Source organism: Saccopteryx bilineata, chromosome 9, assembly GCF_036850765.1.
Source record: "Saccopteryx bilineata isolate mSacBil1 chromosome 9, mSacBil1_pri_phased_curated, whole genome shotgun sequence".
Lineage (NCBI taxonomy): Eukaryota > Metazoa > Chordata > Mammalia > Chiroptera > Emballonuridae > Saccopteryx > Saccopteryx bilineata.
The window spans coordinates 40641830-40666585 of record NC_089498.1 but is presented as its reverse complement, the minus strand read 5'-3'; the positions used below and the strand labels follow the sequence as shown (position 1 = coordinate 40666585).

General features: G+C 43.5%; 1 protein-coding gene across 2 annotated transcripts; it reads left to right on the top strand.

The window, feature by feature from the left end:
* The first annotated feature begins 190 nt into the window (after positions 1-190).
* Positions 191-24756, top strand: MAP1LC3B (microtubule associated protein 1 light chain 3 beta). 2 transcript variants are annotated; one of them, XM_066243059.1, is made up of 4 exons: positions 191-774; positions 18084-18139; positions 23104-23210; positions 24286-24756. In XM_066243059.1, exons 1-4 carry the CDS (start codon positions 747-749, stop codon positions 24458-24460), a joined length of 366 nt encoding a protein of 121 aa, XP_066099156.1. In that variant the 5' UTR covers positions 191-746; the 3' UTR covers positions 24461-24756. The 2 variants fall into 2 exon arrangements, with proteins under 2 accessions (XP_066099156.1, XP_066099155.1); XM_066243058.1 differs by lacking the exon at positions 191-774 and adding an exon at positions 8102-8271.

The following is a 24756-nucleotide window of genomic DNA, read 5'->3' as shown; positions in this document are numbered from 1 at the left end:
CGCCCCAGAGCCCAGCCGGCCCACAGAGCCTAATCACTCCTTCTCAGAGCCGAGCCCCTCCTAGTCCGATATTTTAGCCACGCCCCAACACCGCCATCTCACCTCGGCCCCGCCCCACAGGGGGCGCTCTCAGAGGTCCCGCCCCGGGAAGCCCCGCCTTCCGGAGGGGGTTGATCGGCGGGTCCCTCTCCTAGTTGTCAATTGGTCCCGGGGCGGCCCTGGCCTCCGCTAACTTGAGGTCTGAGGGTCTCCTGTCCCGCTCCTGGACCGCACACGAGGAAAAAAGTGTCACGCACAAACGCGCCACTGCCGCTCCTTCCCAACCGGAGACGTGCGTATGGGCAGCAAAACGGCGCGCTGCCGCGTGTGTGAACCAAACTCACCACTTCCAAAGTATGGGGCTGACGCGCTCCCCACTGCGCTGATGAGGCTCGTGGAGGCCGACCCTCAGCCCTGGAACAACTTCGGGTGTGTCTGCGGCCCCAAGGATGGCCCCAACAACCCTTCCCAGAGAACCCCCGACAGTCCCGAGGACCCCTCCGGAAACTCTCCCCAGCACGTTCCAGAGGATCCCTCTCCATGAATCCCTCCAGAACCCTCTCTGAGGATCGCCCACCAGGACCATCCGGACACCCTCCTGAGGACAGACCCAAGGACACCATCCTCCTGGAGGAAGCTCCAGACGACCCCAGGGAAAGCTCCAGACGACTGCACAGAGAAAGTGTGTTAAGTGACAAGTGGAACCAATGCCTACTGTTAAGCCCTACAAACTAGGTAAGCCAAATAGAACCCTGAATTGTGTCTGTCAACTCTTTCTTTACCTTTTTTGTTAAGATTTTATTTATTGATTTTACAGAGAGGGGTGGGGAGAGAGACAGGTTGGGGTACGAGAGGTATCAACTCATAGTTGCTTCACTTTAGTTGCTCATTAACTGCTTATTGTATGTGCCTTGACCAGGCAAGCCCAGGGTCTTGAACCAGCAACCTCAGCCTTCCAGGTCCATGCTCCATCCACTGCGTCACCACAGGTCAGGCAGCTCTTTCTTCTATCTGAAAACTCATTCATTCATTTCTGCCCTCATTACAGTGAAAAGAATTAATTATGCTAGCTGATAAATCCTGTGTCATCTGTCAGTGATCTTGTTGTTATGCCCTAGTTACCTTGTTCACTATGCTCCGGGGCACGTGTGTTCTAGAGAATCTGTAAGACCACCTACTGAGAGTGACTTCACCTTAAATAAATAGCTCATAACAAGAAACTGTTGTTATTGGTTGTTTCCAGAGAGAGCCAGTTATGTGGATACTATAGAAACAGATCTACAACTGGTTGGTCCCAACTCCTTTCTGATCAAGACTTACTTCAATGCCCTGAAGTGCTGGAGGAGTTGCCTAGAATCTAAACGGAAGCTAAGAATCTACTGTCCACCCCAGTATTTCTTAGTTGAGTGTGAGGTCTTGCTAATCTAATAGAAAATAGTAACCCTGACAGTTCCCCAGGCCTAGCCTTCACAAATTTCTGGCTATCCACTACTACCTCCACAAGGAAAACTCTAATCAGAAAAGAAGGCAGCCTACCCTAGTCCACAGAATCCCATAAATGGGAAAGTCCATCTCCTAACAAAAATAACAGTGCCTTAGTTCAAATTTTGATCATCTCAGGTCCACACAATTAAAAAACAACACTAAACTGACCTCCCGGTATCTAGAAAGATTTTCAGTTCATCTTGTGCAGTTATCAGAACTCAATTCCTTCGCCTGACCAGGCGGTGGCGCAATAGATAGAGCGTCGGACTCAGATTTGGAGGACCCAGGTTCTAGACCTCGAGGTCTCCAGCTTGAGCGCGGACTCATCTGGTTTGAGCAAAGCTCACCAGCTTGGACCCAAGGTGGCTGGCTTGAGCAAAGGGTTACTCAGTCTGCTGTAGCCCCACGGTCAAGGCACATATGAGAAAGCAATCAATGAACAACTAAAGTGCCACAACAAAAAATTGATGCTTCTCATCTCTCTCTGTTCCTGTCTGTCTGTCCCTCTCTCTCTCTCTCTGTCTCTGTCAAAAAAAACAAAACAAAAAAAACACCTCAATTCCTTCAAATAATAACAAACAGAAGAAGACTCATCCCATCACTCACCTATTTAAAAGTAGAGGGTTTATTGACACCTTATCACATTACAAAGTAGTTTACTCTCTGGTCCTAATCTGCCAGCCTGGCCTTCTCTCCTTCCCCACACACATCTTTCAATGGGAGTCACCAGATTCCTTAGCCAAAATTCACCATGCCTTGTCACAGCTCTGTCACTTTGCTCAAGCTGTCTCCTCTGTCAGGAAGTTCCAACTCCCCAGTCTGTGCCATTAAAACAGCCCTCTTCCTTCTTGTCCTCAAATGGCACCCCCTGTTAGTAAGGATAGTCCCTTTATTACAACACCATTATATTGTTTTACAGCACCAGCTTTATTAGATATATCCCTTGTAACATGATAGATATACTAACACTTCATATAATCAATAAATGTTTACTGACTAAATGTTGGATGAAAAAGAATACAAAAAAAAGGAATAAACTGACGAAGATTAAACAGGGAGGAACATGAACCAAACATATGTAGAGAAGACTGGTAGGTTATAACCATTACCATACAAGCTAGAAAGTATCTCAACAATGTAATCAACTAATACAATAAATTTTTACAGAATGCCTGACTAGCCTATGTGCTATGTTCTGTGTAGATCCCTAGATTCTAAAGCATGATCCTTACCATTGTAACATTTCAGTCAGTTTTTTTAAAATATATCTATTCACAATCTAGCTGGGTAGCTAAGTTGGTTAGAACACTGTCCCAAGTTTGTGGGTGTATCCCCAGTTAGGACACATACAAGAATCAACCAATGAATGCATTAATAAGAGGAAAAGGCCCTGGCTGGATAGCTCTGTTGGTTAGAACATCATCCCAAAATGGGAAGATTATGGGTTCGATCCCGGGTCAGGGCACATACAGCAACATATCAATGTTTCTGTCTGTCCCTCTGTCTCTCTCTCTCTCCCTTCCTCTCTCTCTCTCTAAAAATCAATAAATAAAAAAAATGTTTAAAATATATATATATTTCCTACTAGTACCTATCAATAAAATATAATTTTCTTCTAGAGAAGCTTAGCATATACTAAAATGACAAAATAATTTAATCAAATTTTTGTCTTTATTAGAATAATTAAACTATTCTATGTTAACAATTTGAGTTATACAACTATACAGTTAAAAAATATACCTATATATTCTTATAATGGGAAGGCTGTGTACAGTAACTCAAAGATGTTGAAGGATTGAACTGGTGTAGACCATCAGAACAGAAAGAAAAAGACAGCTGAGAGCATGGGTAATCCATGGTGGTGTAAAGGAACTAGAGGGGAAAGACTTTGCATATAAAACAAAATGTTGAAACCTGAAAACTTTATGTGTCCTTGAACAATTTTATAAACCCTTATATAGAACTGTATCCTTTACAAAGGACGCTAAAGAGGGTGTAGTAAATGAAAGAAAGGAAAAAAAGAAAAGGGATGCATTCACAGTAAAATTAGTAAAAGCTAGATAGAAGCGATCATTTGTTTTAACACTATGAGACTACAATAATGAACTCTTTGTTAGAACTGATAACATCTAAGGAAATAAGTAGAACACAAGGCATGGCATTTTCCAATCGGTTGCCTGGAAAGTCAGTGAAACTAGTAAACCTTTAACTTAAACGCATGTTGTTTCTCAGAATCCAGATGTGAAAAATGCTTTCTTACCCATTGCTCAGCAGAAACAGTCAAGGTGAACAGAAATAAGGAAAAACATTCAAGGGCTAAACAAGAAGTTCACAGTTTAAAATAAGAGTCTGAGGGATAAATAAATATAAAGTGACAGAAATTATTTGACCCTGGGTGATGGATATACAATATAATCAACAGTTCAAATGCTATAGAAATGTTTACCTGAAACCTGTGTACTCTTATTGCTCAATGTCACCATGTTAATTTTCTAAATGAAAATTGAAAATTAAAAAAATAATTCTGAATAGTTGCATCCCTTAACAGTCCCATATAGGGACTGTTCCTGAAAAAACAGCAATCCTTTGAAATTTGTTTAGAATTAAACAAGCAAACAACAACAACAAACAAAACCTGTGAATGTCACCCAGTTCTTTCAGTTGTTATTCACTCATTTAAGAAATAATGTTAGGTTATCTGCATGATTTATGATGGCTTTTCTGCATACACTAGTTTGCTGATTTTTAAATGATTTTTTACTTTCAGTTACAGTTGACATACATTATATTAGTTTCAGGTTTATACCCCAGTGATTAGATATTACATAATTTACTAAATGATCATTCCTATAAATCTTGAGTTTGCTGATTCTCTCTTCCTCTTCTTCCTCTTCTCTTTTTGCTGATTTCTTAAGTTGTACCCCAGAGGCAAAGCTTCACGGGTAGAGGAAGCACTCCAATACTGTGCCTCTGTCTAAAAACCTCCCTGGAACCAGTGAAGACACTCCCACACGCATCTATTGTGTGTCAACTTCAAAATCCTCCTGACTGAATCCTTTCTGAGAATAGCTCCCGGACTCCTCTTGAGCAATACTTGTTTGTTTACTTGTTCTAAAGAGCAAAAAGATGACACAGGACTGATTGGACAACTGGCCAATAGTGGCCCAGACAACTTCCAGGGTGGAATATGTCTTCCAATCAGAAAGAGGAGTGGTGGGACAGGCCAAGCAGCCCTGAAGAGGTGAACTACTTCTCAGTGTGACTTGCCCTCCATATTGAGTGTGGCAAAATAACCCTAAGTGTTCTAGACAGCAGTTATTGTTTCATGCCCCATTTAACAGATTGTTACAAATAGCCAGACAGCATGATTTATAGCTGTGTTACATCACTAGTGCTGGGATAGCCTATTCAATTTTTATCGGTTAAATTATTTCCCCCATGATTATGATCATTTAATGTTATGAAAAAAGGAATAGGATGAGAGTTATTTAAAACTGACACTGCTTGGCTTTCCACAATGATTATTTGATAGTTTAAAAGCACCATGAGATTGTTGGAGAAAACACTAAATTTATTATTATTTTTTTAATTTATTGAATTTAGAAAGAGAGGTAGGGAGATACACATCAATTTGTTGTTCCACTTATTTATGCATTGATTCTTTTTTTCCCCCTAACCCACAACCTTGGCATATTGGGAGGATGCTGGGGCAACACTAAATAAATTTAAATGAAGGATGTGCTTTTGCGTTTTCCCTTTATATGGACTGTTTCAAGTGACAGTAATATTTATGTTATTCATCTAAAAATAAATCGTTGTATACTTATACTAGCTAGCTTAAAATAATTCATGAACAATATTACTTTACCACTAAATATTTTCACTACATCAAATTTCTATCAAACCACAATTTGGGGCACATGGAATTTAATTATTTTTCAACTATGCTAGTCTAAAACGGGGATTATGCTTATGAGACACCTTTACACGCCCACTGTACTAGATGATTTTTTGAGAACTATACAGGGATATGTGGTTTTATTTTATTTTCCAAAAAGGGATATAGAGTTTTAGATTCAAGTAGGAATTCAAGATTAGGGGTAGGACTATAGCAGCCACCGTAAATGTGGATTTTAGTATTGGAAAATCACAGAGCAATACTGTTCTATCAGTAGCACAGTCCTTGAGGCTATGACAGTAATTTGGTAAAGCTTTATGGATGCCTAAGGGGCTAGGAAAATATGAAACTCTCCCCCCCACACACTCCAATATGCCAGATAATCGATTTTCCCCTTCTTGCATTTGGAACAGTTGTCCAGACGTCCAAAGTAACACTAAGCCAAGAAAGCACTCACCAGCCAATACTTATCTAAAAAATCCTTTTTGATTTAAAAACTGATCATTTTGTGTTTCACAGAAGGTGGATACATAATAAGCACTTACTAAATTTTTTTTCAGTCTTCACAGAATATATACAAGACAACCAAGATAGTACACTCGGAGCTTAAAACCTTCCTTTGGAACTTTGGAAACCAGATAAAATGTCTTAAATGTTCTTCTTTATTAATGTGTACAGTACTATCAGATTTTCAAGGTAAAGAACTGTGACAGAAAGAGAGGAGGAAAAGCCTAAACACAAAGTGACACATGCACATAAACGCACTGTTCTTTTGTAGAGAGTGGTAGAATAAAGAGCTACCAACTAATGTCATTGTTCTGGTGATGGGAATAATTGCATAAGGATCTCCAACATACTGGCTTCTCTATAAATAAAGAAATTCCAGCCGTATTAAAACCACTTTGAGCCTGACCAGGCGGTTGGCGCAGTGGATAGAGCCTCGGACTGGGATGCGGAAGGACCGAGGTTCGAGCCAAGGTCGTCAGCTTGAGCACGGGCTCATCTGGTTTGAGCAAAAAGTTCATCAGCTTGGACCCAAGGTTGCTGGCTCGAGCAAGGGGATACTCGATCTTCTGAAGGCCCACGGTCAAGGCACATATGAGAAAGCAATCAATGAACAACTAAGGTTCACAATGAAAATCTGATAATTGATGCTTCTCATCTCTCTCCGTTCCTGTCTGTCTGTCCCTGTCTGTCCCTCTGACTCTCTCTCTGTCCCTGTGAAGAAAAAAAAAAACACTTTGAGAAATGTATCTTAGAATCTTTTGTATGTTTAATAATGTATGTTAGCACAATCCAATTACTTTATCAAACAGGCCTATAAGAAAGGCTTTTACAAACTCAGAAGGGGGAAAAGCCTGGAAATAATGGTATCTTTCAAAGTATTAGATATATCTTTTAAAGAGTTTATTTATTGATTTGAGAGGGAAGTGAGAGAGAAAGGAGGGTGAGGGGATGGGAGGGGGACAGGAAGTATCAGCTTCTCACATCTGTCTTGACCAGGATAACCCAGGGCTTGGACCCAGTGACCCCAGCACGGCATTACAGGTGGATGTTCTATCCACTGCACCATCACAGGTCAGCCAAAGTATTAGATATTCAAAAGCAAAAACAGCCGAAGATTCAAGTGACGTTCGTATAGGTGTATGTTGATCAGACACTGAGATGGGCAATAACTGAACTGATAACTGAACGTCATACAGCGATCTAGATTCTACAAGCCAGTTTCATTTACTCTTCAGAAAACACTTGGGAGTTCTTAAATATTATTGCCCTTTGCAAAAGAATGTGAGACTCAGGAAAATGACTTTGTCAAGGTTGCTTAGCTAGTTACTGGTTGAAAGACTGAGGAATATGAATATGAGTAAGATTCAGTGTTTGAGAGACTGGAAAATCCTACTTAAATGAAACCAGCACACTGGTGATGTTGGGCAAGCCCACTACAGTCTCCTGCAGGTACCTGTAAATCATAAACGCTCAAGAGGCCATCCAGAAGTGACCTAATGGCCGTAGCATTGTGTCAAGAGGAATTAACCCAATATAAAGATCTTAAGACAAAACAGTTATCCTTAGACTTTCTCCAAAGTTAAATTCTAGGAAACAAGACCTGAAATAACTCAGTTGCAGTTCTCCTAGTTTGGACAACATGTGATTCTTTTTCTCTTTTTCCCCAGTGCAGATTCTTTTTTTTTGCCCAATGGAAATTCTTAGAATTCGCACGCACGCACGCGCACACACACACCTGAATGTACTTGGTCTGAAAGCCAACAAAACAAAATCTTACACCTGAGGAATAACCAGCAGCTCCTAGATAGAAGATACTCGTAAGACAGGAGCACAAAAGTACTCTTTTCAAGTAGAATCATTAAAGAGCCACCAACATGGAGCGCTGAGAACACTAGTGCTGACTTAGACCAGCTAGCCACGCAGGACAGCACGACATGTTGGAGATACCGGGGGTCGCACCCACGCGTCTCCGTGGAGTGAGAGGCAAGGCCGGCGTCCCGGTTCCCAGGTTCGTGCTTCCTCCCACGTGTCCCGAGGAAGCATCCTCCCTCCATGCTGTCACCTCTGGGACTCGCCGCGCCCACGCGCCTGTGCACTCCGCGCTGCCCCGCTTCCGCCACGCCCGGCATGGCGGCGGCTGAGTCCGCCCTTGGCCCCGCCTCCTGAGGCGGTGCTCTGGTCACTTGACGCGGCTGCGGGCTGAGGAGACACTGGGGAAGTCGCTGTCGCCACTGTCGTGTCCGCTGCCACCTAAAGCTGCCGAGACCCTCTGCCTCGCCGTCCCCGACCAGCCTCCCACGCCATGCCGTCGGAGAAGACCTTCAAGCAGCGCCGCACCTTCGGTGGGTGCCGCGGGCGGGGCCGGGGCTCCCGAGGGCGACTGGGCCCTAGAGGACTAGGGCCGAGCCGGCGGGCCGGGCTGGGGCGAGGGAGGGGGGCAGGGGCTGACGGACGGGCGGGGAGGGCTGAGGGGCCCAGGCGGCGGGCTAGGCCCGGGCGGGCCGCGGTTGACGAGGGTCGGGGAGAGCTGAGGGGCCGGGCCGGGGGAGGGCCGAGGGGCCGAGGCGGCGGGCCGGGCTGGGGACCCGCGCACTGACCGAGGGGCCGAGGCGGCGGGCCGGGCTGGGGACCCGCGCACTGACCGAGGGGCCGAGGCGGCGGGCCGGGCTGGGGACCCGGGCACTGACGGAGGGCCAGGCCTGGAAGGGCCGAGGGGTTGAGGGGCTGAGGGGCCGAGGCGGCGGGCCGGGCTGGGGACCCGGGCACTGACCGAGGGGCCGAGGCGGTGGGCCGGGCTGGGGACCCGCGCACTGACCGAGGGGCCGAGGCGGCGGGCCGGGCTGGGGACCCGGGCACTGACGGAGGGCCAGGCCCGGAAGGGCCGAGGGGTTGAGGGGCTGAGCTGGCGGGCCGGGCTGGGGACCCGGGTCTGAGGGGCCGAGACGGCGGGGACCAGGCACAGGGCCGGTTGAAGCCGCAGGGGCCGCGAGGCTGAGGTCTGGGTGGCCGAGGGCTGAGAAACTGAGGGGCCGAGCCTGAGGGCCGAGGGCTCCGGCCTTGAGGGGCTGCGGAACTGAGGACCGAGTCGGGCGACTGACGGCCGAGGGTTTCCGGGGAGGGCCCGCGAGGAGGGCTGAGGGGGTGGGAGGGGAGTCCGGGGAGGGTGGGAGGGGAGGCGAGAGCCAGGCCTGGGGCGTCCCCACCTGGGCCCGCGAGGGCGCGCTTGCGCGAGGTGCTGAATCACCTTTGGCCCCTTGTCAGCCCTCCAGTCTGGGGTTGGGGGGAGGGGTGACTGTCCCTCCAAAAAGCACAAATCCCTGTAAGAAGTATGGGACACGTGGGGAGGCTGTCCTGCGCTCTGACAGGTCCTTTGAAGTGGTGGCTCTGGGATGCAAGTGAATCATCTCCAGTGAAGTTGTTCAGATTGCATGTGAGCACTTAAAACCGCAGTGCCTTAATTGAGAGAATGAGTGGACACTAGTGAACCCCTGAATCTGCTCCGTTTATGCGTCCCTGCACCAGCTGATGTAGACCAAACATGCTGGGACATCTTGATCCCGTTTGTGGTAGGAGACCTAGGGTGGGTGGCTTATCCTCTCGGCTTGCGAGGACATTTTTACTTATACACCAGTAATAAATCAAGTTAGTTCTCTCACATTTCAGACTAGAAACCCAAGTTAGGTATACTGGCATTTGGTTGAAATTGAAAATAACATCACAATATTTACTCTGTCACAAAAATGATGAGAAGTGATTAGTGCTCCTCTTAAGCAAGAAAATTCTGCAATAACAAGGTGGCCTCCTTGGGTGTCTGTAGGACTTGTTTTTATAGCAGTCAGGTGGAAAGGGAAGTAGGAGGTTCTTCCAGTGCGCGGAGAATTTCCTGTAGGAATGTTCTTTAAGGAGTGATACTTTTGTCTAGCTTCTTTTTTTTTTTTTTTTTTTTACAGAGGCAGAGATAGACAGGGACAGACAGACGAGAAGCATCAATCATCAGTTTCTCGTTACGTTGCGACTTCTTAGTTGTTCATTGATTGCTTTCTCACATGTGCCTTGACCGCGGGCCTTCAGCAGACCGAGTAACCCCCTGCTGGAGCCAGGGACCTTGGGTCTAAGCTGGTGAGCTCTTTGCTCAAACCAGATGAGCCCGCGCTCAAGCTGGCGACCTCGGGGTCTCGAACCTGGGTCCTTCCGCATCCCAGTCCAACGCTCTATCCACTGCGCCACCACCTGGTCAGGCTTGTCTAGCTTCTTAAAGTCCAAAAAGAGGTGAGTGTTCATTTGAGGTTGAATATGGCTTTCTAGGTAGCATTATTGATAAGTATTTGATTTCTTGTGCCTGGAAGTTTCAGGAAATGAAATTCATTTTGAGGCAGTTTGTTGGTTAACAAGACTTTGACATGCTTTTTTTATTAGAAATTTTCTCTTCAGTGACCTTAGTGAACTCTTAATATTATTTAACATTTATGAAAGCAACATTTCAAACATTTGCTGTATCTGGCTTCCATCCTCCTGACTCTGGCATTTCAAAATTAACTGGGGACATTTGTGTGGGAAAGATGCCCATTTTCCATAACTGAAACTATACTTTCCTTTGCTTAAAGTATTTTTAGATTATTCTGGAGAAACATGTTCTAATGAATTAGAAGGGTTTCACTTTGTACCTGTGGCCCTGGGAGTAAACAAGCAGGAATACTCTATTTTCTTTTTTTTTTCATTAGTTTATCTTATGTATGGGGTGGGCAAAAGTAGGTTTACTGTGCCGTTGTAACCTTCTTTTGAGTTACTAAAGCTATTGTTTTCATACGAACAACTCTAAACCTTCTTTTGCCTATCCCATATATTGTACCTGTGGGCTTTCCCTTATTTCACCTTTCCTCCCCACATCAAATATCCTTTAATGACTACTACCTTTTTTTTTTTTTGCTCCTGATTATCGTAATAGCATTGATAGTTGACAGTTTTTAGAGATTTGTAGCACAGTAAATGAGGAGAATCAATTTTTTGGCAAGAACTTTTTTATGGAATTTAAGACCAGCCCCAGTTAGCTTGAACAGTTCTTTCTCTTTCCAAGTGAGTGAGTTTAGGTTAATTTAAAATTGAATGTAGTTCTGTTGATATCTTACACAATAATTGAGAGGGTTGAAATGGATCTTGGCCCTGGCCGGTTGGCTCAGCGGTAGAGCGTCGGCCTAGCGTGCAGAGGACCCAGGTTCGATTCCTGGCCAGGGCACACGGGAGAGGCGCCCATTTGCTTCTCCACCCCTCTGCCGCGCTTTCCTCTCTGTCTCTCTTTTCCCCTCCCTCAGCCAAGGCTCCATTGGAGCAAATATGGCCCGGGCGCTGGGGATGGCTCTGTGGCCTCTGCCTCAGGCGCTGGAGTGGCTCTGGTTGCAACATGGCGAGGCCCAGGATGGGCGGAGCGTCGCCCCCTGGTGGGCAGAGCGTAGCCCCCTGGTGGGCGTGCCGGGTGGATCCCGGTCAGGCGCATGCGGGAGTCTGTTTGACTGTCTCTCCCTGTTTCCAGCTTCAGAAAAATGAAAAAAAAAAAAAGAAATGGATCTTAGGGCCCACTCCAAATAACCCTTCTTTTTGTAGCTAAAGAAAGCGGGTGGGGCCCAAAGTAGTGAAGATCATGGTCCGCCTTGTGGCAGAGTCTTGACTTGTACTTTTAGCCTTCTGAGATGAATTCTTCCATCCTCCTGTAGGTAGCCATTATTTCCAATACATGCAGTGAATCAACACTCTGAGTCAAGATGCATAGTGTATCCTTGCAAATATTTTGAAAAATATAATGAACTTCAAAAGTTGTGTTTGAGCAAACAAATTTGAATTCGGTCTTCTCTATTTTTTAATTTATTGATTTTAGAGAGGGAGAGGAAAAGAGAGAAAAAGAAACATCGATTTATCATTCCACTTATTTATGCATTCATTGGTTGATTCTTGTATGTGCCCTGACCAGGAATCAAACCCGCAACCTTGGCATATCAGGACAATATCCTAACCAACTGCTCTTTTCAGCCAGGGCTGGATTCTGTCTTCTCAAATGTTATAATAATATCACTCCATTTTCTTCTCGGTTTGACCAGTTCATTTAGTATCAGAACTGTTTCCCAGACACTGTTCTGCTGAGATTCAATGGTAAACTTAAGTCTTAAGCTTCTCCATTAAAAATGAAAGGGTTTGCCTGTCTCAGGGGAAGTTTATGTGTTGGTCTAGAATAAATAACTTCAGCTACTCTAATAGGTAGACTGGAGAGTGAGATTTATGCCAAAACCTACATAGCATTCCATGAACTTAGCAAGCCATGGTACTCATTGTGGATTGCATATTATGTTTATGATTTATAGATAGATTGAGAAAAAATGTATTACATATCACTCAGTGAAATAAAAATTAATGTATGTAAGTGAAGTTTTACTTTAAATGCTCTGGGGAATCTCAAAGCAACTTTGCAAATGATATATTGGTAAAATAAGGTACCTTAGACTCCTATTCTCTATTTTTATCTATTTGGAAGGCTTATAAGGATTCTTAGAGACAGGAGGGAAAGGAATCTGGGGAAATACACTGCTCACAAAAATTAAGGGATATTTTATTGCTTCATATTCATTTTAAAATATCCCTTAATTCTGCTCCCAAAAATTAGGGGGTATTTTATCGCTTTATATTCATTTTGAAATATTGCCTAAATTTTGTGAGCAGTATATATCTTGATATGCATTTGGTACAGTATTTCTATTTTACAGCTTTCATTTGTTTATTAACCATCTTTTATGTACAGGCCTGAGACCTGTACATAGAGATGACTAAAGTTGGGTCTCTGACCCAGGGTCAGTCTGATGAAAAAGACATGCTAAACAGATCATTACAACACTGAGAAAATAATTGAGTAAAAGAATTGCTCTTTTGCCTGACCAGGTGGTGGAGCAGTGAATAGAGCGTTGGCCTGAGATGCTGCGGATCCAGGTTTGAAACCCCGAGGTCACCGGCTTGAGCGTGGGCTCATCTGGCTTGAGCACAGGCTCACCAGCTTGAGCACAGTATCACTGGCTTTAGAGTGGGATCATAGACATGATCCCTAGTTGCTGGCTTGAGCCCAAAGGTTGCTGGCTTGAAGCCTAAGGTCACTGTCTTGAACAGAGGGTTACTGGCTCAACTGGAGCCCCCCAGTCGAGGCACGTATGAGAAGTAATGAACAACTATGATTATTCCTTAGTGCTGCATCTATGAATTTTTTTTAAGACTTTATTTATTGATTTTAGGGGTGAGGGTGGAGGAGCAGGAAGCATCAACTCACAGTACTTGCTTCTCATAAGTGCCTTGACCAGGCAAGCCCTGGGATTTGAACCGGTGACCTCAGCATTCCAGCTTGAGGCTTGATCCACTGCACCACCACAGGTCAGATGCTGTATCTATGAGTTGATCCTTCTCATCTTCTCTCCCTTCCTGTCTGTCCCTGAACCTGTCTGTCCCTCTCGCTAAAAAAGTTAAAAAGGTTTGCTTTTTTATGTACCTTTGATCTGTGTTGTTGGTGTGCTCCTGTCAAATGTACTACTGGTCTGTGAAGATAAATGGCTAATCTAAAAGGGTGAGGTATCAGCATAAACCACATTTACTCAACTGCATCAGGCTCACCTGGCCAAGACACTAAGGACATTCCTATGCTACTCTTTTCATTTAAAGAAGTCACTTGTCTTTAATAAGAATAATCATTTTTGTCTTCCTTTTAGGGCCCTATTTTTTTTATTGATTTTAATTTATTGTGTTTACATAGATTCTAGTGTTGCCCTGAATGCATCCCCCCTCCCCTGTATTAGGGCCCTATTTTGAGGATAAATCAAGATAAAACTTCTGGCAGTAGTTTCTGACATTGAAGCCTCACATTTAGAGTCTATTTGGTTTTTTCCTTCTTCATTTACTAAAATAAACCTGTTTCCTTGTGTTAAAAAAACCCAAAAAACTCTCTCCCCCATTTGCCTAAATGTTTCCACTTACCTTTTAGATTTATTAGGATAAGCTTTTAAATAGAAAACATATTCCAGGGTCTATTAAAAAATTATCTTCCATTTGCTAGAATGAATTAATTAAATTCTGATTTCCCCTAGCTTCTGGAACAACCTACCCTGACAGAATGCAGGTTTTTGTTGTGAAGAGGGCTGATAGGCAAGTCTAGGTGATAGAGCACCTTTGCTAGGGTAGGAGAGTCATAGGGACAGGTCTTAGAGCAAAGAAGAGGAATCACACCCTCAGAAATAGAGAAGGGTTCTACGGATGATGTAAAGGAAAAAAACTTCATCTTCTATCTCTCCTCTACTCCCAGTATCTTACTAAACTCTACTTCACTTCTGACATATGACATGTGTGTTTTTCATACATCAAGCAGTTCATCTGGGTATCTTACAATTTAACTCAATTTTAACACAATCTACCCAGTGATGGCCTCAGATCCAATAAGTTAAGGACTCAGTCCAACAGAACTGCCTCTCTCCTGCTAACACTTCAACCACTAATTAAAAGTACAGGTTGTTACTTGTGCTTCTGACTCACTGGTTATAAATCTGGTTCCCATAACCCCCTCAAGTTGATTAAAATTGCCAGAGTGTGGCGCTGGATAGTTGGCTCAGTGGATACAGCATTGGCGTGGCATATGGACCTCCTGGGTTTGATTCCCAGCCAGGACACACAAAAGAAGCAACCATCTGTTTCTCTCTTCCTTCCTCTCCCCCTTTTCTCCTTCTTTCCTTCCTGCAACCAGTGGCTCAATTGGTATGAGTGTTGGCCCCAGGCGCTGAGGATAGCTTGGTTAGATGGAGTGGTAGCCTCAGGCGTTAAAAATACTTTGGATTCACCCTGGCCGGTTGGCTCAGTGGTAGAGCGTCGGCCTGGTGTGCAAGGGGTCCCAGGTTCGATTCCCGGCCAGGGCACACAGGAGAAGCGTCCATCTGCTTCTCCACCCCTCCCCCTCTCCTTCTTCTCTGTCTCTCTCTTCCCCTCCTGCAGCCAAGGCTCCATTGGAGCAAAGATGGCCCGGGTGCTGGGGATGGCTCCTTGGCCTCTGCCCCAGGCGCTGGAGTGGCTCTGGTAGCAACAGAGCGACGCCCTGGAGGGGCAGAGCGTCGCCCCCTGGTGGGCGTGCCGGGTGGATCCCCGTCGGGCGCATGCGGGAGTCTGTCTGACTCCCCCCCCCCTCCCCCGTTTCCAGCCTCGGAAAAATACAAAAAAAAAAAAAAAAAAAATAGCTTGGATTCAAGCATTGGCCCCAGACGAGGGTTGCTGGGTGGATCCCCATTAGGGTGCATGTTGGAGTCTCTCCTTCTATCTCCCCTCCACTAACTCAAAAAAAAAATTGACCTGATCAGGCATTGGCACAGTGGATAGAGCTTCAGACTGGGATGCAGAGGACCCAGGTTCAAAACCCTGAGATTGCTGACTTGAGGGCAGGCTCATCCGGCTTGAGTATGGGCTTACCAGTTTGAGTGCAGGGTCGCTGGCTTGAAGCCCAAGGTCTCTGGCTTGAGCAAGGGATCATTGTAAACTGTAAAGGGATCACTGCTCTGCTGTAAACCCCCCACCCCACCAAGGCACATGAGAAAGCAATCAGTGAACAACTAAGGAGCTGCAACAAAGCATTGATGCTTCTCATCTCCCTTTCTGTCTGTCCCTATCTGCCCCTCTCTCTGTCTCTGTCACACACAAAAAAATTTTCAGGCCCTGGCCGGTTGGCTCAGTGGTAGAGCGTCGGCCTGGCGTGCAGGAGTCCCGGGTTTGATTCCCAGCCAGGACACACAGGAGAAGTGCCCATCTGCTTCTCCACCCCTCCCCCTCTCCTTCCTCTCTGTCTCTCTCTTCCCCTCCTGCAGCCAAGGCTCCATTGGAGCAAAGATGGCCCAGGCGCTGGAGATGGCTCTGTGGCCTCTCCCTCAGGCGCTAGAATGGCTCTGGATGCAACAGAGCGACTCCCCAGATGGGCAGAACATCGCCCCCTGGTGGGCATGCCGGGTGGATCCCGGTTGGGCGCGTGCTGGAGTCTGTCTGACTGCCTCCCCGTTTCCAGCTTCGGAAAAATGAAAAAAAAAAAAAAATTCAGAGTGGCTCACAGAACTTAGGAAAACCATTTACTTATTAGGTTGCTGGGTTATTACAAGGGATATTAAAGGATACAAATGAACAAGCTTGTAAAGAAATATATAGAGTAAGGTCCAGAAGACTCCCTGGCCCCACGTTTGGTGTAGGGCACCTGAAAACTTTCCAAATCCTTCTTTTTGGATGTTTATGGAAGCTTCATTACATAGGCATGACTGATTAAAGCACTGGTCATTGGTGTGATTTAAACTATAGTCACCCTCACCTCACCTCCCATGTGATTAGAGAGTGAAGCAGGAAGTTTCAACCCTCTAATTACTGTTGGTCCCCTGGCAACCAGCCCCATGCTTAAAGGCTTTTCCCAAAATCGCCTCATTAACATGAGCTCAGTTATGGTTAAAAGGGGTTTATTATGAATAAGGAGAAACATCTTTAAAATCATTCATCGCTTAGGAAATTCCAAGCATTTTCGGATCTCTGTGTCAGGACCAAATATTTATTTCTTGTTATAAATACAATATCAAAGATGAAAACCACTAGAATAAGTTTACTATTGACAATAGCTAAATTTATGTTTATCTTCATGTATGGAAAAAGAATATACACTGATAGGAATCCATGTATTTGCAGTCTTCTTTGTCTATAGTAAATATGTTTTTGTTTTTGTTTTTATCTTAGGGGCCAATTTAGAAATGTTAGATGGGAAAGTAGAAATAGAACTTACATCTCCATATTTGAATATGGAAATTATTTCAATAGTTTCTATGAAAAAATACTAAAATGTACTTGTTAGTTTGTTTTAAACCAAACTGGCAATGATGTTAGAATAGATTCATATTTATATAGGTCATAGCATCTTTTTTCTGGAGACATGAGTATAAGCGTGTTCTCAGAAAGTTCATGACATTGATAATTTACTTGCAAATACCATGAGAATGAATCCTACCATAGTAAACCAAGGTGCTTTTGTTTATTTTTGTTTTTTATTTTTTTTAACATGAGGAGATAGAGAGACAGGAAGACAGAGAGACGAGAAGCATCAACTCATAGTTGCAGCACTTTAGTTGTTCACTGATTGCTTCTTTTATTTTTTTAAGACTTTATTCAATTTTTAGAGAGGAGAGAGAGAGAGTAGGGGGAGGAGCAGGAAGCATCAACTCCCATATGTGGCTTGACCAGGCAAGCCCAGCATTTTGAACTGGCAACCTCAGTGTTCCAGGTCAACGCTTTAGCCCATTGCGCCACCACAGGTCAGGCCACTGATTGCTTCTTATATGTGCCTTGATGGGATGGGCATGAGGGGCTGCAGCCTAGCCAGTGACCCCTAACTCAAGCCAGTGACCTTGAGCTCAAACCAGTGACCATGTAATCAAGTCAGTGATCTCATGCTCAAGCCAGAGACCCCATGCTCAAGCCAGCAACCTCAGGGTTTTGAACCTGGGACATCAGCGTCCCAGGTTGAAACTATACACTGCACCATTACCAGTCAGGCTGATTATGTTAATTTTTGTTAGAAGATTTTAATTAATGCCATCTTACTCATCTGTTCATGTATTGTTTTTTTATATAATATCCCCCTCCAATTATATTGTCACTTTTTTGAGAATTGGATTTGGCTTGCTTTTTTCCTATATTCCACAGAGAGCCTAATACAATTACTGAATCTATAAATAATTGATTGTATTAAGGGGGAGAATAGAGACATATTCTCAGAAAAGTATTTAACAGTAGACTTTGTGCTTTAAACTTTTACTTTGGGCACTGTGTGAAACTATTTAAAACTCAAATAGGGCATTCTTTTTTTCCCCTGGCTTTAGGTCTTTCACCTGATAAAGTCATGTAATTGCATGCTGGTTTTCATGTAATTGCCCTTGGCCTTACATACCAACCTTGCCAGGTATGAAGTGTTAGTGCTTGTTTTCTCTCAGGTCTAGGAAAGATGCGGCTACTGCTTTGCTGTGCCACAGCTGGGGAGAGGTGAGTTCAGATACGGAAGTCACAAAAATGCAGGAAGGAAGCTGCATTGAGGCCCAGTGTCTCACATTGCCTGTGTCTCCTTTTGTTGCAGAACAAAGAGTAGAAGATGTCCGACTTATCCGAGAGCAGCATCCAACCAAGATCCCGGTAGGTGGTTTCAGGTTCCTACATATGTGTCAGTGATTAATAACATATGAAGGAGAGAGCACCACCTGAGCATGACTTTAGTGCACTGCCTCTGTGTCAACTACCTGCTGGGGTTTCTACAGGAATCCTAAATCTGAGACAGCTTAATCTCATCTTGAATCTAATCACATTCTATTTCCTCCTAAATCTGAGTTTGCTGTCTCAATATTGCACACTTCACAGATTTTTGGGACAAGAATGAAGAGGTTAAGACTGTTAATGTTTTATCAGTGGAAGGAGATATCCACCTTCTTCTAAAGAAAGCAAAAACTACTGCTGTGAGAAAATGAGTAGTTCTCAGTCTTTAAGCGTGATTGCACGTTCTAGGCTGCCTGACTTTTGATGCCCCAGAGAAGTGTCTTCTTAAATTTGGCTTCTTTGCAGGAGATGGAAGAATGACACCACTCTTTCTTGTCATGTGTAGGGGCCTCAAACACTTATTGCTGTTCCCAGGCAACAGTGTTCGCTGCCCTGAAGCCTTTGGTAGTTGACCTTAAATGGATTTCTGCTGAGGCACTAACTAGGTCTAGAGAGAAACTGTTAGAAGGAACTTTTGCTTTTGGGCAGAGGCTGAGTTCAGGCCCTATGTTCAAGGTTACCAAGTAATCTTGGTTGAGTTACTAAAATTCTGAGAGAAGCTGCCATATTTTCATCTATAAAATGGGGAATACATCCCAACCCACATAGTTGTTGGAAAGATTTGCAAAATGCTGGGAACAACCCCATACAAGTTCTACAGACCACTTATAAGGAAACTCCATTGCTAAATTCTATAGAAGCTTTTACATTTGGCTTTCTGAGTGGTCATCTCATACCGAAGTAAGGGGAAAAAAGATGGGGTTGGGACATGTTCTGTTTTCCTTGGACTGGTTGGAAATTTCACAGTATGTCCTCATACCTGGGTCAATGTATGGCTTGGAGGTGAACCTTCTAGGAAGTTTCCTTAATTTTAAGGTTTTTCTTCACTTTTTATTTATTTAATGAGAGGAGGGGAGATAGAGAGACAGACTCCCACTGGGATCCAACTGGTCACCCCCACTTGGGGCTGATGCTCAAATCAACCAGGCTCTCCTCAGTGCCTGAAGCTGACACTCGGACCAACTGAGCTCACCTCAGTGCCCGAAGGTGAGGCTGATGCTTGAATCAATCAAGCCGCTAGACGCAAGAGGGGAAGAGGGAAGGGGGGTGTCGGAGGGGAAGCGAAGCAGATGGTTGCTTCTTGTGTGTGCCCTGACTGGGAATCGAACCTGGAACATCTGCATGCTGGCTGACACACTGTCCCCTGAGCCAACTGGCCAGGGCCATCTTTACTTTTGAGTACCTGCTATGTCTATTTGCTCACAGGCATTACTCCTTGGAAAAAAATAGCCAGCCCAACAGTTGGCCAGGATTTGTTCCACAGCCTACTTTTGAAATGTGAATATATGTGTATTATTTATTTTTAATATTTATTGATTGATTTTAGAGTGAGAAAAGGGTAGAGAGAGAGAAACCGATTTGTTGTTCTACAGAGTTATGCATTCATTGGTTGATTCCTGTATATGCCCTGACTGGGAATTTAACCCACAACCTTGGCATATTGGGACACTTTAATCAACAGAGCTACCTAGCCAGAGCTGTGAACATTAAAAGTCATCTTTTCTGCTAGAAGTTTTAGGTTCTTTTTGCAGAATTCACATATTTGTACTTACATGTACGTGCTTGTGTCATGCTGAACAAGTTTAAGAAACACAGTCACTCACATGTTGAGAATACAGGGTGAGTGAATGGACAGGCGGATGGACAAGGCGCAGGCAGCACCCTGGCCCCCCAGTCTCCATTCCCCAATGGTGACTTTTTCTTCTGTGCTCCTGTCCATAGCCCTACTGTCTAAGTGAAAATTCGAAAAGGCACTTTTCAGATATAATCAAATGCCTTATTCATCTGCTCTCCCAAATTAGAAGAGTTATAGGAAAAATAAAATAACTGAAAATAAACTCATCATTTATAGGTGGTTATATTTTTATGGAGATCACCACTACTTAGTGAGTAGGAGCAGCTAAAACAGATTCTCTCCAGGCAGGCCAGACTCAGCACCTGAAAGCAAAAGATACCCAAGGTCATCTTATCTACCATTTTCCAGGCTGCTCTGTGTTTCTTTAATGGAAGGATTCTAAGGTCTTGAATTTTTTTTTTTTTTTTCGTATTCAGTGAAAGGAGGGGAAGCAAAAAGACTCCCATATGCACCCTGACCAGGATCCACCTGGCAAGCCCACTAGGGGGCGATGCTCTGCCCATCGGGGCATTGTTTTGTTGCTTAGCAACCAAGCTCTTCTTAGTGCCTGGGGCAGAGGCCATGTAACCATCCTGAGTGCCTGGAGCCAAGTCACTTCAATCTAGCCATGACTGCAGGAGGGGAAGAGAGAGATAGAGAGGGAGAAGTGAGAGGGGGAGGGGTGGATAAGCAGATGGACACTTCTCCTGTGTGCCCTGTCCAAGAATCGAACCTAGGTCATCCACATGCTGGGCCAAAGTTCTACCGCTGAGCCAACGGCCAAATTTTTTTTCTCATTCTCTACTTCTGCTTTTTCCTAGGCCAAGAATCTAAGATATCTTTATTGTTTCTAATTTCTACTACACTTAAACCCACGCAGGTACTGGTACTTCCTTGTGGATATCATGTTTTGAACACACAGCCATAGATAAGTTCTTCATTTTAATAAGAAAGGTGTTGACAGCTTGGTTTGTCCTTAGCACAGAACCTCATGTAGGTCTAATAGAGTGGAACAAAGTACAGATACCTATTCTTTCTTCTTCTAAAGAAACATGTAACGGTTCTCCATTCATCTCTCTCAACTTCTCATTGTTATGATGGGCAGAGAGTTGCTGTACATGGAGAATAATGTCTACAGTTCTCAGTAGAGAGTTGATAATGAGACTCAGAGGCAGTCACCAGTCTGTGGGCAGAACTTTTATATATAGTGTCTTGGAACTAGATTAAGAAACAATTTTTTCAATCTGACCAGGCGGTGGCACAGTGGATAGACCATTGGCCTGGGATGAAGAGGACCCAGGTTCAAAACCCCAAGGTTGCCAGCTTGAGCATGGAGTCACTGGCTTGACACCCAAGGTCACTGGCTTGAGCAAGGGGATCACTGGCTCAGCTGGAGCCCCCTGGTCAAGGCACACATGAGAAAGCAATCAATGAACAACTAAGATGCCACAACAAAGAATTGATGCTTCTCATCTCTCTCCCTTCCTCTTTGTCCCTATCTGTCCCTCTCTCTTTGTCTCTTTTTCTCTGTGTGTCTCCCATAAAAGAATTTTAAAAAACTTTTTTTTAAACAAAACTAAAAAAAACCAGTTTTTTCCCTGGCTGGGTAGCTCATTTGGTTAGAGCATCGTCCCAATATGCCAAGGTTGTGGGTTCAATTCCCAGTCAAGGTACATACAGGAATCAACCAATGAATGCATAAATGAGTGGAGCAGCAAATCAATGTTTGTTTCTCTCTTTTTTCAAATGAATAAATAAAGGTTAAAAAAAACACCTTTTTTCTCTACAGAAAGGAAGTAGGCAAGGAGCTATTGGATGTATTTCCATGAATAATGTGAAACTATTTTTGTTCCCTGCATAGTTCTCAAGATTCTTGACCTTAAAGCTCAAATAAATAGCAAGAATATTAAAAAAAAAAAAAAAGAATATTTTATCAAAATGAAAGAAATCTTTGTAAAATATTTTTATTTATTGATTTTAGAGAAAGAGGTAGGAAGAGAGAGAAACATTGATTTGTTACTCCATTTTTGTATGCATTCACTGGTTGTCTCATATATGTGCTCTGACTGGGGATCGAACACTCAAACTTTGTGTATCAGGACGATGCTCCAACCAACTGAGCAACCCAGCCAGGGCAAAAGAAATCTTCACATAACAAATTTGTCTTTAGAACCAGCTAACCATGGTCACTACTTGTCAAAAAAAAATTTTTTTTGAGAGAGAGGAAGAGGGATGAAAAGCATCAACTCATAGTTACAACACTTTAGTTGTTCATTGATTGCTTCTCATATGTGCCTTGACCAGGGGGCTCCAGCCGAGCCAGTGATCCTTTGCTGAAGCCAGGGACCTTTGGGCTCAAGCCAGCGACCCTGGGGTTATGTCAGTGATCTCACGCTCAAGCCAGCCACCTCAGGGTTCAAACCTGGGACCTCAGCATCCCAGGTCGACGCTCTATCCAGCGCGCCAACCAGAGGCAGATTTAATGGCGGGTGCATGCCCAGAGCCCCGACTTCTGACAGGCCTTGCAAAACCCTCCAACTTTACACTTTTTTCTAATGACACCAAGTTTGGTTTTATATGTGCAATTTTAACATTAATAGTACATAATATTTTTTATTTATTTAAATATATGGTTAACATGTATTTTTATTTTCCCTCTTTTCTTTAAGGGGCCCAATTTTCTTCTGTGCTGGGGTCTCAACTGACCGTAATCTGCCTCAGGCGCCACCACTGGTCAGGCCCCACTTGTCAGATATTTACTTAGGGTTATTTTCATGTCACATTGAGAAACATGTCTCCAATATAGAAAACCATTGAGTCTATTACCAAAATTAAGATCTCACACTTTTATTAAGGTTTCTGCCATGTCACAGGAAGTGTGGTCGGATTAGAATTGATATAGACAGATTCAGATATTTCCACTGTAAGCTGCTACCCAGTCTCTGTTCTTCTAAAGCTTTGGGTCTTTTTCTGACTAGATTTTTTGTTTTATGGTTCTGAATAACAAAGGAATACAAGGGATAGCATATAAGCTCTTCACGGAGAGCTGTGAGGAAACTAACAAATGTGCGGCTTGAAACCCCATTTTGGCATGTGCCAGTTACAATATGAGAAGTATGTTATTTTTCTGTTAACAATTATTTTAAAATCACCATTCTGGCTTCATTTCTAGGTGATAATAGAACGATATAAGGGTGAGAAGCAGCTTCCTGTTCTGGATAAAACCAAGTTTCTTGTACCTGATCATGTCAACATGAGTGAACTCATCAAGATAATTAGGTATTTAATCACCTTTTTTGTTTTTTATTTCTGTGGGTAACTTCTCATTCTTGATCACACAGATAAACCTTTAGTTCTGATTTAAATTATGCAAGCTTAATAAAACTGTAGGCTGTTTCATTTCTCAGTTTTTTATATTTCCTACCTGCTGAATCTCATGTCCCTTCTGATCCTTTTATAATGTACAGTGTAGATGTCCTTTATTCAGAAAAGTATAAGTTTTGTATAGCAAAATTAGTAAAAGAGAATGTAGACTAGAACAACGGTAATAAATTATATCACCTTAGGTCTTAGTTTGTAAATATATTTTGAACTATTTTTCTCACATTTTAGAAATTAATAGCTCTTCAGATCACAGCATACTAATTTAAAACTGGCCTTAAGAAGATAGTGAGAATAACCTATCAAGGATTATCACCAATATTGATTATGAATATAATCATAGAAAAAGTCCTGTGTTTTGTGAGAAGAATATTATACAACAGAAATATAAGACTATGAAAAGTAGAGTAGGGAGACTATCTAGGGACCTTGGGACTCAAGGAAATGACATAGCAGTGAGATCCCTAGATTTTCCTTTTGTTTTCTATATATCTTGGACTAGCACAGAGGAAACCTCTGACCCTATCCTACAAAATAAAAGCCCCAGTCAAAACCTGCTCTCTGTAGCCAAAGGACCAGGCAAAGAGCAGCCTAGCTGGGAAAACTTTTTTGACAATGTCTGCCCTATTCCAGACAAACACCATGGGAAAGCCATACCCCACTTTCCCTCCCCACCCCAAATTAGTGGAGATGGGAATGTGAACCTAGACTCCCACTCTAGGAGTAATGGTAGTAATGGGGTCCTCCTCTCCCTCCCCAGAGTGTCACCAGAGACCCAAGTGGGGAGCCTAGACTTCCATTTAAAAAAAAAAAAGAAAATGTCTTGTGCTTTGGGAGAAGAAATATTAGAGTCATCTTCAGTAAGGTTTATGCTTCATTTTGCCAGAAGTAGCATATCAGTAGGGTGGGTGATATTTTTAGATACTCCCTACTTATTGAAGTATCAATATTTTTTCACGTTTTCTTTCAATAGAAGGCGCTTACAGCTCAACGCTAATCAAGCCTTCTTCCTGTTAGTGAATGGGCACAGCATGGTGAGCGTGTCCACACCAATTTCGGAAGTATATGAAAGTGAGAAGGATGAAGATGGATTCCTGTATATGGTATATGCCTCTCAGGAGACATTTGGAATGAAATTGTCGGTGTAAGACTAAAAAATGCATCTGTTCTAGAATTTTTAAACCCTATCAACAGGAAAAAAAGGGATGTTACCAACTAAGATTGATCAGTTCATCTAATCACAGATCATCAAACCAGTAGTGTTCCTGCCTAGGAGTTTTAGAAAATTGTTTTTGTACTTCAAGCAGAAAAACTGAGCTCCAAATGGGCACATTCAGCTTTGGAAACTATATTATTTAATCTAGGCTGTCTTGTTTTCACATTTAGTTTAAAAAAATAAAATACTTTGCATTCTAAGTTACCAATAAAATAGATCTTCAAGTTA

What these genes read in the sequence shown, in the direction of transcription:
- MAP1LC3B (XM_066243058.1), top strand. Translation starts at nt 8,232, where the DNA reads ATGCCGTCGGAGAAGACCTTCAAGCAGCGCCGCACCTTCG. An exon ending in CAAGCAGCGCCGCACCTTCG is followed by an intron (nt 8,272 to 18,083) that starts GTGGGTGCCGCG and finishes CTTTTGTTGCAG; the next exon opens with AACAAAGAGTAGAAGATGTC. An exon ending in GAACTCATCAAGATAATTAG is followed by an intron (nt 23,211 to 24,285) that starts GTATTTAATCAC and finishes TTCTTTCAATAG; the next exon opens with AAGGCGCTTACAGCTCAACG.